General features: G+C 45.3%; 1 protein-coding gene across 1 annotated transcript in view; it reads right to left on the reverse strand.

Annotated features, from left to right (window-relative positions):
* Positions 1–13,443, reverse strand: part of LOC124545165 (DNA-directed RNA polymerase III subunit RPC2) — a 192,022-nt gene that overhangs the window by 80,541 nt on the left and 98,038 nt on the right. The window contains exon 9 of the mRNA XM_047124000.1: positions 2,805–2,918. Within this exon, the coding sequence (XP_046979956.1) occupies positions 2,805–2,918 (114 nt within the window). The remainder of the gene's footprint in view (positions 1–2,804; positions 2,919–13,443) is intronic.

Consider the following 13,443-nt stretch of genomic DNA (forward strand, 5'->3'; position numbering starts at 1 on the left):
GGCTGGGCAATGATTTAGTTGAAGACCTCAAACTGCTCTTGACAATCATCCAACTCTCTGTCAAACATATAGGACCGTGAGCTTGAGACGTACATTGATATGTGGCCAATTTCACTCTCTTGTATGATTATCACCAGGAAAATCCTGAACTTACTGGTGAAGAGCTCCAAAACAGCAGCAAGCAGTACAGTTGCATACTCCTCAGGGTACATGCAAGCTACAATTTGTTGGAACTGATCATCAGCTGGTGGTGTTGTCAACAGGTGATCACTATGAAGCATATCTTGAATATTTTGTCACACACAATAGTGAATGAATATTCAAATGACATCATTGTGATGTATGCCAATTTACTTGACAACCTATGCTGACAACCCTTCTTGCCATAAAGTGACAATGTGGACATGGTCTAAGTTTGAAAAGATCCTTCAATGCATGCTCACACACTGATTAGTTTAAAAAGCAACATTGTAACATTTGTGATTGAAGACACAGCACACTTTACTATATTGCACTTAGAATGCAGTTTTACTTTTACCTTCATTACACTGGTGATTTTTCTAGTGATTTCCTGTGGCGAAAATGCAACTGAGAAAGACGTTTCTGATCAATAAAACACAACCCATACGAATCATGAGAATAGTGTGAGGATAGTGCAAAACATTTTGTGAGCTGTGATACTGGACAAATGGCAATTTTCACTCTTTCTCAAATTATCTTGTTTCAGTATTTTTCTTATCAAACTTATCATGTAACTACATCGTGATCTGAAGATTACATGAAAATAAATGTTATATTTGTTTTAAAATTAATAGTAATAATAAACAAACAGTATTTTCTGTATCAACTACAAACTACATGGATTAATTGGCACAGAAATTAGCTCCTCCTCCACACCAAAGAATACTGGAGATTCCCTAAAACTTTACAATTTCTTCACAGATAATTTGAAAATGTACGACCCAATGGGTGTTACGTACAACTAAATAAGGGAGCAACAATTGCTTAGCACAGATCTCACAGTACTATTGAGGAATCTCTTTCGGGAAATTAAACTGATAGGCACACAGAAATATTCTTAAAGGTTGGAGCCAAGAATATAACTGTGTATTAACATGGTATTCTTTGCTAATACCACAACTGAATATTTAGCACAGCACTGTGTGTCATAAATGAAATTACAATACATTTTCCTCAAATGTACTCTTCTTTTCCTTCAGTGTTTGTCCCGCGTGCCTGCGAGGTCCACTACATGCGTCCATCGTCTCCATTTCACTCTATCATAGGCTGCACCTGGGTGGATGTTCACGCATTTAAGGTCTTTATGAATCGTATCAGCCCAACGTTGCTTAGGTCGTCCTTTGGGTCTTCTGCTGACAACTTCGAGTGCGCAACCCACATTCCCAATAGTCATCACCGGCCCGTGAAACATGCCCAAACCATCAAAGACGACTCTCACACATCTTGTCTTGGATTGGTGTAACACCAAAATGTTTCCTAATGCTATCCTTGGAAAGGTGATCTAATTTGGTGAGCCCTGCTGTCCACCTTAGCATCTTCGTTTCCATTACACTTAGGCGGCATTCTGTTGTCGGCCAGCACTCACAACCATACAAGGCGACTGGTTGGATGACAGTGCGATAGATTTTTTATTTTAAATTATCTTCCTTCCTGTGGTGGCAAGTGACTCTGATTGTAAGGTACTTAAACTTACTCACACGAGTCAGGTCTTCACCATTAATCGTGATGGTTCCCATTTCATTTCTGTCAGATGTCGTACTTGGTTTTCTTCAAATTAAGGCGCAAACCCTGTTGCGCCAACCAGTCACTCCATTTTTGAGTCTGGCTCTGCAGATCAAGCTTGTTTTCTGCTGCCAGCATTATGTCATCAGCATAAAGTAGGGTCCATGGTAATGGCCGCAGCAGGTCAGCTGTCACAGTGTCCATTACGAGAATGAACAGAAGTGGTGATAGTGCAGAACCTTGGTGAACGTCAACTGTGATGGGGAAGTCCTTGGATAGTCCCAAGGTTGTATGGACATAGCTTCATGGCTGTGCATAAAGTAACTACACCCAGTTAATAAACTGCTCTGGCACATCATGCTGTCGAAGTGCTAGTGGATGATACTATAATGCCAACACCACTAGCTGTTACGTTTGTGCCCTTATACATCAGCTTGTAACCGCATCCAGTGTCCATGTATCTTGACCTGCACAGATGTCTATGTGTTGGATTTCTAGGGCTTTAGATAGCTCAATGTCCCGTTCAGTCATGATGTCGACGTTGAGTGTTTCAAGATGGGATGTGAGGGCTAGTTTGTTTAGCTGTCACCACCCATGCGACGGTAACCCTTGTATATTTCTCACGCTGAGTGTGCCATGACAACGCAAGTCACCTAGGGGGGATGCCCTAGCCTTTGCACCAGATCCAGAAGACAACATTTCCATAAATATGTGACAGAATTTTTACGGTTGGCTCATCACATAGCCTGTCACCAAGCATTTTAGAGCTACTGCCAGCAGGAGGAAAGGGCACTCCTGACATGGAGAATAGACGCCTGTTTTAGCCGCTCTTAACATGGAGTACAGACACTGCCGAAGTGGGTTTTACACCTTCTTCGCCATTGGGTCTCCAGACCTCGTCCGCTGTTGAAGCTTTCCTCAAATGTACTCCCAGTCAAAATTCAAGTTAGAATGATGACATAATTCTAATTTTTTAAAACAGAATATTAATTAACATGTAATATTTCTTTTTTCCACTTGAGATACAATTTTTACTTAATACTTAAAAGTAACTTACTTACCGTTGATATAGCATGAACTAAACCATTTGTTATTTGGTCTTGCCGCATGTGCTTCACAATATCAAACTGTGCTGCCTTTAATTTGGGGATGTTCTTGTCAGCAATTATCTTGAGCTAAAAAGGCAAACAAACAGAATTTTATCTTGGGCAAAATATATCTTGAGTACCAATTGGAGACTAACAATTGTGACATGATAATTACTGATTGTATAGTGACACATTAAAGAGGCATACATATAACAAGAGAACACTTCTAAGGTTCTTTTATCTATCTCTGTATATAAAAGGCAACATCCTTACTGACTGACTGACTGACTCATCATCGCCCAGCCCAAACCACTAAGTATAGAAACTTGAAATTTGGAGATGGTGTGGATCTTATATGGTAGGCGTCTTTTAAGAAAGGATTTTTTGAAATACCAGTCATAAGTGGGTGAAATAGGGGATGAGATTTTTATGAAAATAATTTATTATGAAGGCAATTTTAAAGCTAAATCTACAAAAATTTTAATTTGGCTTCTCAGTTAGAAATTTAAAAAAATGTTTTTCACTATTTTCAGGAATTCAACCCATATGGGAGTGAGACGGAGGACGAAAAGTTTTTATGGAAATATTTTACTGTGCAAACATTTTTGAACTTAAATCTATGAAAATTTGTATTCAGCTTCTCTGTCAGAAATAAAACATATGTATGTCTCTGTGTTTAGAAATTCAACACTAAGGAAGTGAAATGGGTGTGAAAGAACTACTAGAGGATTTTTAAGGCTACATCTATGACAATTCGTATTTGATTTCTCGGTTAGAAATTTAAAAAAAGGGGTTTCAGTGTTTCTGGAAATTCAACCCCTAAAGGAGTGTGGTGGTGATGATGATGATGATGATGATGATGATGATGATGAGGTCCCATACTCTGAGGAGCACAAGGGATGAAGTGGGGGGACCCGAAATGCAGAATAGGCAAGGTCCTAGTGGAGGTGGTTTGCCATTGCCTTCCTCTGACTGTAATGGGGATGAATGATGATAACGATAATGATAATGATGATGATGATGATGAAGACAATACAACATCGTCATCTCAAGGCAGGGAAAATCCCTGACCCCATCGGCAATTGAACCTGGGACCCAATGCACGGGAAGCGAGAACACTACCACAAGAACACAAGCTGCAGACAAAGGAGTGCAATTGGAGATTAAAATTTTTAAGAAAATATTTTTTCACATAAAAAATTTAAACCTAAATTTAAGAAAATTGGAATTTCACTTCTTAGATATAAAGAAATATCTGCTAGGGAATGAAAGTTGCTATAGAAATATCTCGACAATAACTCAAAAGGCACGATTAACAAAAACTTTGGACTTCAGCTACCAGAATCTCTGTTTGGTCAGAATACATTCAGAAAAGACCACACTTACAACATAAAAATTCAGTTTAATCAGAACAAAAAAAAAAAAATCCCTGTAGGTCATACAGTCTAGTGAGCAAAGCAGCAGGCGCTAAACTGGTATCACTATAGTGATAAAGAGAAGTTCCTGTTTAATGTTGTTACCAAAAATCCAAACATTCATATGGACGTAGGCCACATATTTTTCTAAACCATGAAGCACAAGTTCTATGTTAAAACCAACAGAGTACAAGAAAGAAATTGCAGTGCTGTGCTGTGCTGTGAATATGTGCAGTTTTGTTTTCTTTCTACAGTCAGTTTGAATTACAACAGTGTGGCATTTGAGGCATTACAGAAATTGTTAATCTCACTCATATTCCTTCTCATTATACATAATTTAAACAAAAATTGTGTACACAATGATGTGCTGTTTTGGTTTCTTCCTTGCAGTCGGTTTTCACAGAAAAGAGGAAAGTTGTATTCATGGCTTATTGGCTGAAGATTAGAATACTACTGTTGTTATTGAGGTTTTCAGTCTAAAGACTGGTGTTGTAATAACACGGTTCACGTTTTCCTTTACACTTCAATTAGCGTAGCCCGAGAACTGTGTCCTAGGCATGCCCGATGTGAACTCAATGGGCACAGCCCGTGCTGCCTGAGTTGTTGTTGTTGTTGTTGTTGTTGTTCCGCCGGCAGAGGTCGCAGCCGAATTCTCGCGTGCCCTCTGGTGGACGGGACTCTACTTGCGGCAACTACCGTCCGTGACGCGCCGTGCCGATGTGCGCCTCCCGCGATCTTTCTGGTGGCTACTGCACTCCTCCTCCTTCGGGGGGTGAAGCCACTGTGATCCACTGTGTCAGAAGGTGGAGCGTCGGGCAGGAGCGATGACCTCCACGTCCATCAGAAGGCTGGAGTCGAGGGGATCTGCCAACCCTCGAGCCAGAACCTTCCAATATGGCTGGAAGTGACCCACTCGAAGAGTCCCCCGTTGTCCCACCACCGGAGCCCGGGACAGAACGGGAGACAAGCCGTCGAACTCCGGATCCTGGTCCACCTCAGGAGGGGCCAGACCCAGTGGTGGGGATGATGGGGAAGGGACGACCACAGGTGAACCAGCCTCCTGAGAAATCGGGCCTGCGAGGGGGGCCGGCTCTCGCCGGAGCATCTCTAACGAAGGCGATGCCTGTGCTGTAGCTACTGGAGGCTGCCAAGGCTGAGAACCATCGCAGTGCGGCGGAGTCACAGCGGGGAGGGGCGGTAACGTCCCTTAAGAAACCAACACGGGTGCTGGCAATGGGGAAGCCGGTGCCCGAGGGTTCGGAGGGTGGGAGCCCAAACGTGGACGTAGCTGATTTTGGTGACGACCTACCTCCCGGTCCCCCGCCTGCAAGGTATAGAGCCGGCAGCCATTTCGGCACAGGACCACCGCCGATATCCAACGTGGATTGCGACCAAACCCCCGTGCCCAGACCGACATACCCGGTGGAAAGCCAGGTACTCCGTTTTGTGAAGACTAGCGAGGACCGGGCCAGAGAAGGTGCAGCAGAGTTCTAGGTTGGCGCCCATGGAGGAGCTCTGCGGGGCTGCGTTCTCCCATTGGTGTGGTCCAGTATGCCGTCAGGAAAAACGTCAATGCCTCCTCCGCAGGAAATTCGTGCACATACTTTTTCATCTGCTTCTTAAATGTGCGCACCATGTGCTTGGCTTTCCCACTCGATTGTGGATGAAAGGGGGGGGAGCAAACGTGCCGAATACTGAAGTGCCTACAAAAATCCTGGAAGGTCTGCGAAATAAACTGAGGTCCATTGTCCGAGACCAGGTTGATTGGCAGACCTTCCACAGAAATGATTTTTGCTAGTGTCTGGATTGCCACTTCTGAAGTGGTTGAGGAGCAGCGGACCACATATGGGAATCGGGAATAAGCATCAATGACAATGAGCCAAAAGCCATTGAGAAACGGACCCACAAAATCGATGTGAACACGTTCCCATGCCTGGGTTGCAGGCGGCCATGAAGAGAACGCTGACCTGGGAGATGCCTGTTGGCTCGCACACTGGGAACAGGCGGCCACCAAGTGCTCAATTTCTCTGTCAATACCGGGCCAGTACACATGTCTGCGAGCCAAGGTTTTAGTACGGGAAACACCCCAGTGCCCCTCATGTAATAACGTGAGGACTTCCCTTCACAAACTTGCAGGAACAACCACACAAGGAGCTGCATCATCGGTAGCCAGAAGGAGAACTCCTTCCAAGACGGAGAGGCGGTCTCGTAGAACAAAATAATTACGAAGAGGGTCTGAGGCCTGGCCTGGAGGTCGGGATGACCACCCCTGCTGAATGAGGCGAACTACTTGCCGGAGAACCGGGTCAGCTGCCGTTTCCCTGGCGACTCTAGAACTAGTGATCGGGAAGCCATCAACCGCTTGGCGGGACGCCACATCCAAATGAAAACACGTAATCTCCTCTCGATCAAACTTAGGATCCGCACCCACCGGAAGACGGGAAAGAGCGTCTGCATTGGTATGCTGTCTGGTAAGGCGAAAATGAATGTCATAATGGTACTTAGAGAGGAACGAGGCCCAGCGCTGTAGTCTGTGGGCCGCCCTATCCGGAATCTGAGAGGCGGGGCCAAGTAACGATATTAACGGCTTATGGTCAGTGATTAACTGAAACTTCGTGCCATACAAGAAAGGGTGAAACTTGGTAACAGCGTAGACAATGGCGAAAGCCTCTTTTTCCACCTGGGAGTAATGGGCCTGTACGGGACTAAGAGTTTTAGATGCAAATGCCAGTGGCTGCTCGGAACCATCCGCATTGCGATGGGCCAGGACCGCCCCCACCCCATACTGCGAAGCATCTGTAGCCACGACCAACGGCTTATGGGGGTCAAAAGTAGCCAAACAAGGCATTGACGTGAGGAGGCCCTTCAATGAGGTGAACGCTCGCTCGCATGCATGTGACCAATCAAAAGGAACACCCCTGCGCAGACGGCAGTACAGGGGGGCAGGCTATGGTGGAAGCCCTGGGAATGAACCAGTGGTAATAAGCAATCTTGCCTAAAAAAGGTTGTAACTCCTTCAGCGAAGCGGGCCAACGAAGGTCGACGATGCCTTGGACCAAACTTCCTAGTGGCTGGACGCCGTGCCGAGAGATGGTGTAGCCCACATACTCAATGGACGGTTGGAAGAAGTTTGACTTACGCAGGTTGCAACGCAAGCCCACAGACCTGAATTTGAGAAAGAGGGTGTGAAGGTTATGCAAGTGTTCCTTCGTGCTGCGGCCTGTGACAATTATGTCATCCAGGTAATTAATACAATGAGGGATTGTCAATGTGATGTGCTCAAGATAACACTGGAATATCGCCGGGGTACTGGATATTCCAAAGGCCAACCGCTGGTATTGGTAAAGGCCAAATGGGGTGTTGACGATCGCCAGCCGTTTGGAGTCCTCATCAAGTGGTATCTGATGATAAGCCTCCGAAAGATCGATTTTCGAAAAATACTGGCCTCCCGCCATGGCGGAGAACAATTCATCAGCACGAGGCAAAGGATAGGTGTCCACCACCAATTGGGAATTAATGGTGGCCTTGAAATCGCCACAAAGACGTAATTTTCCCGAGGGTTTCCTGACAATAACGAGGGGCGAAGCCCACTCACTAGAAGAAATGGGAAGAACGACCCCTAGGGCTGTCAGCCGGTCTAGCTCTTCTTTTACCTGAGGGCGGAGAGCCAAGGGAATCTGCCTCACGCGTAGAAAATGCAGGCGAGCCGACGCCTTCAACGTTAAGTGAGCTTCAAAGTCTGAAACATGCCCCAGGCCCTCCCCAAAGATATCCGGAAAGTCAGTGATCAAAGATTCTAATGATTGATAGGGAATGTCTTCGGAGACGAACTGTATGGTGTCAGCGATAGAAAAACCGAAAGCCTGAAGGGCATCCAAGCCAAAAAGGTTAGCGGAGCTCGCATCACTGACAACAATAAAAGTAATAGGCCGAGTGACTGATTTGTAAGTCACGTCGGTAGTGAATTGACCCAGTAGGGGAATGAACTGTTTACCATAACCGCACAGACGGTGGTAAACTGGCGCCAACGGGGGCGACCCAAGGTTGGAGTAAGTTTGTGCATTCAACAAAGAAACTGCCGCGCCCGTATCTACTTGCAGTTGTAGTCGGCGCGACCAAACCGACACCTTGATAAAGAGTTTGTGTGCAGATGCGTCGGGAGCCTGGTCCGATGAAACTTCCTGAATGTCAACGTCCATGTCCTCTGTACCTGCTTCCTCCGATTCTTTTGAGGCTGAGCGGCAAACTTTAGCAATGTGTCCTTTTTTATTACATTTGCGACAAACAGCCCAATGCTGGGGGGCACTCTGACTGATCATGATGTATATAGCACAACGCACAGGACGGTAACAGGGGCCGGCGGCCGGAACTCTGTTTACGTGCCGTGCGGGAGCAGCCGTAATGGCCGGATTGTACCGCTCGCACGTCGTCCACCCCGGATGCAGTGGTCGCGGCCGCGCCGCCCTGAACCGCCGCGACGTCGCACCACGCTTTCAGCTGTTGACCTGCGGTGTGAGAGACTTCATACGATTGAGCAATGGACAGGATTTTCTCAAGGGAAGGGTCTTCTAACTGCAGGGCCCGTTGCCGGACCTCCCTATCAGGAGCCGAACGAACAATGACGTCGCGCACCATAACGTGGGCATACGACTCTCGCGACTGCTCCGTGACAAAATGACACTTGCGACTAAGACCATGCAGGGTAGCGGCCCATGCCCGGTAAGACTGATGGAGCTGTTTCTTGCATTGATAGAACTCGACCCTAGCCGCCACAACATGCGTGCGGCAGCGATAATATGAAGACAGCAATGAAAGCAATGCGTCAAAAGACAAGGACGAGGGTTCCTGCAACGGCGCTAGCTGCCACAAAACTTGATACAGTGAGGGAGATATCCAAGACAAGAAAAGAGCACGACATACCTCGGCATCGGCAACATGAACCGCCTGGAAAAGCTGCCGATGGCGATGTTCATATGCGTCCCAATCCTCCACCGTCTCGTCATACGGGGGAAAGGGAGGAGGGAACGGCACTGGAGCAGACTGCGTGGAGAGCAACGCCGGAAGCACTTGTTTCATGGTTGCCATGAGCTCCGTCTGCTGCTCAACCAAAACCCGCACTAAATCCTCCATGCCGTGGCTAAGCTGCGAAACCGGAACGACGACGCAACACGTGAAAGAACGACCGTACTTGTCGCCAATTGTGTAATAACACTGTTCACGTTTTCCGTTACACTTCAATTAGCATAGCCCGGCAACTGTGTCCTAGGCATGCCCGATGTGAACTCTATGGGCACAGCCCGTGCTGCCTGAGTAGTTGTTGTTGTTGTTGCTGTTGTTCCGCCGGCAGAGGTCGTGGCCGAATTCTCGCGTGCCCTCTGGTGGACGGGACTCTACATCTACATCTACATCTACATCTATACTCCGCGAGCCACCTTACGGTGTGTGGCGGAGGGTACTTATTGTACCATTACCGGACCCCCCCTTCCCTGTTCCATTCACGAATTGTGCGTGGGAAGAACGACTGCTTGTAAGTCTCCGTATTTGCTCTAATTTCTCGGATCTTTTCGTTGTGATCATTACGCAAGATATATGTGGGCGGTAGTAATATGTTGCCCATCTCTTCCCGGAATGTGCTCTCTCGTAATTTCGATAATAAACCTCTCCGTATTGCGTAACGCCTTTCTTGAAGTGTCCGCCACTGGAGCTTGTTCAGCATCTCCGTAACGCTCTCGGGCTGACTAAATGTCCCCATGATGAATCGCGCTGCTTTTCGCTGGATCATGTCTATCTCTTCTATTAATCCAACCTGGTAAGGGTCCCATACTGATGAGCAATACTCAAGAATCGGACGAACAAGCATTTTGTAAGCTACTTCTTTCGTCGATGAGTCACATTTTCTTAGAATTCTTCCTATGAATCTCAACCTGGCGCCTGCTTTTCCCACTATTTGTTTTATGTGATCATTCCACTTCAGATCGCTCCGGATAGTAACTCCTAAGTATTTTACGGTCGTTACCGCTTCCAATGATTTACCACCTATGGCATAATCGTACTGGAATGGATTTCTGCCCCTATGTATGCGCATTATATTACATTTATCTACGTTTAGGGAAAGCTGCCAGCTGTCGCACCATGCATTAATCCTCTGCAGGTCCTCCTGGAGTACGTACGAGTCTTCTGATGTTGCTACTTTCTTGTAGACAACCGTGTCATCTGCAAATAGCCTCACGGAGCTACCGATGTTGTCAACTAAGTCATTTATGTATATTGTAAACAATAAAGGTCCTATCACGCTTCCCTGCGGTACTCCCGAAATTACCTCTACATCTGCAGATTTTGAACCGTTAAGAATGACATGTTGTGTTCTTTCTTCTAGGAAATCCTGAATCCAATCACAAACCTGGTCCGATATTCCGTAAGCTCGTATTTTTTTCACTAAACGTAAGTGCGGAACCGTATCAAATGCCTTCCTGAAGTCCAGGAATACGGCATCAATCTGCTCGCCAGTGTCTACGGCACTGTGAATTTCTTGGGCAAATAGGGCGAGCTGAGTTTCACATGATCTCTGTTTGCGGAATCCATGTTGGTTATGATGAAGGAGATTTGTATTATCTAAGAACGTCATAATACGAGAACACAAAACATGTTCCATTATTCTACAACAGATTGACGTAAGCGAAATAGGCCTATAATTATTCGCATCTGATTTATGACCCTTCTTGAAAATGGGAACGACCTGCGCTTTCTTCCAGTCGCTAGGTACTTTACGTTCTTCCAGCGATCTACGATAAATTGCTGATAGAAAGGGGGCAAGTTCTTTAGCATAATCACTGTAGAATCTTAAGGGTATCTCGTCTGGTCCGGATGCTTTTCCGCTACTAAGTGATAGCAGTTGTTTTTCAATTCCGATATCGTTTATTTCAATATTTTCCATTTTGGCGTCCGTGCGACGGCTGAAGTCAGGGACCGTGTTACGATTTTCCGCAGTGAAACAGTTTCGGAACACTGAATTCAGTATTTCTGCCTTTCTTCGGTCGTCCTCTGTTTCGGTGCCATCGTGGTCAACGAGTGACTGAATAGGGGATTTAGATCCGCTTACCGATTTTACATATGACCAAAACTTGCGGCAACTACCGTCCGTGACGCGCCGTGCCGATGTGCGCCTCCCGCGATCTTTCTGGTGGCTACTGCAGGTGTGATGCAGCTCTCTATGCTACTCTAGTCTATACGAGCCTCTTCATCTCCTAATAACTACTGCACCCTATATCCTTCCGAATCTTGCTTGCTATATTCATCTCTTTGTCTTCATCTATGATCCCCCTCAACTTCTTTCCAATACTAAATTGGTGATCCCTTGATGTCTCAGAATGTGCCATATCAACTGATGCCTCCTTCTAGACAGATTGTGTTACAAACTTCTTTCTACTTAATTCTATTCAGTTTCTCCTCATTAGCTGTATGTTCTACCCATCTAATCTTCAACATTCATCTGCAGCACCACATTTCAAAAGTTTCCATTCTCTTCTTGTCAAAACTGTTTATTACCCATCTTTCACTTCCATGCATGGCTACACTCCATACAAATACTTCCAGAAAAGACTTTCCAGCACTTAAAGCTATATCGCACATTAACAAATTTCTCTTCTTCAGAAATGCTTTTCTTGCCACTGCCAGCCTAAATTTCATGACTCCTCTACTTTGGCCATCATCAGTTATTTTGCTGCTCAAACAACAAAACTATCTACTACTTTAAGTGAATATTTCCTAATGTAATCTCTGAAGCATTTCCTCATTTGATTAGACTACATTCAATTATCTTTGTTTTACTTTTGTTGATGTTCATCTTATATCCTCTTTTCAAGACAATTCTGTTTGACTGCTCTTATCAGTCCCTTGTTGTCTCGGACAGAATTACAATGTCATCAGCAAATCTAAAAGTTTTTATTTCTTCTCCATGGACTTTAACTCCTACTCTAAATTTTTATTTGGTTTTCTTAACTGCTTGCTCCATATACCGATTGAATAACATCACGGATAATCCATTCACTATGCTGTTCATAGTAACTTACCCACATTTTTATTTTCTTATCCATTATTAAACCTACTCCTACATTACCTCTATTTGATTTTGTAATCATAACCCTGCATTCACCTGATCAGAAGTCCTGTTCTTCCTGCCACCAAATTTCACTAATTCCCACTATATCTAACTTTAACCTATCTACTTCCCTTTTTTAATTTTCAATCTAACTGTCCAACTAAGGGATTCCACAATCGGATCCGCAGAATACCAGTTTTGTTTCTCCAGATGATGATGTCCTCCTAAGTAGTCCCCACCCAGAGATGCGAATGGGGGACTATTCTACCTCCGAAGTATTTTACCCAAGAGGATCCCATCATCATTTAACCACGCAGTAGAGCTGCATGCCCTCAGGAAAAATTACAGCTGTAGTTTCCCCTTCCTTTCAGCAACTCGAAGTACTAGCACAGAAAGGCCATTCTGATTGGTGTTACAAGGTCAGATCAGTCAATCATCCAGATTATTGCCCTTACAACTACTGAACAGGCTGCTGCCCCTCTTCACGACCAATACATTTGTCTGGCCTCTCGACAGATACTCCTCCACTGTGGCTGCATCTGCAGTATGGTTATCTGTATCGCTTAAGCATGCACTCCTCCCCACAATAGCAAGGTCCATGGAGCATTACGGAATCTGAATTTGCAAATAACAATAATAAACAAGGCTCACTGTCACAACAGAGAGGGGGAACAGTACATGGCTGGAAGAGTACATGGCTAGAGAGGGGGAAGAGTACATGGCTAGAGAGGGGGAAGAGTACATGGCTAGAGAGGGGGAAGAGTATGTGGCTAGAGACGGGGAAGAGTACGTCGCTAGAGAGGGGCAGGGGAATGGACATAGAGAGGCAGAGCGAGGAGATGGACAGAAAGAGGGAGGAGCAGCTGGAGAGAGAGAGAGAGAGAGAGAGAGAGAGAGAGAGAGAGAGAGAGAGAGAGAGAGAGAGGGAGGAGGAAGAAGAAGAAGGAGTTTATTGTTTAGCAATTGTGAAGCATTACCAGGTTCACTAGGGTTATATTTTTACAACACACACATGAGCTCATGGGATTAAGTCATTAAAAATATAATAAACAACAGAATGTAATCAAGAAATAATTAACATATAGTACACGGACAGTAT

The sequence above is a fragment of the Schistocerca americana genome, chromosome 8, assembly GCF_021461395.2.
Source record: "Schistocerca americana isolate TAMUIC-IGC-003095 chromosome 8, iqSchAmer2.1, whole genome shotgun sequence".
Classification (NCBI taxonomy): Eukaryota; Metazoa; Arthropoda; class Insecta; order Orthoptera; family Acrididae; genus Schistocerca; species Schistocerca americana.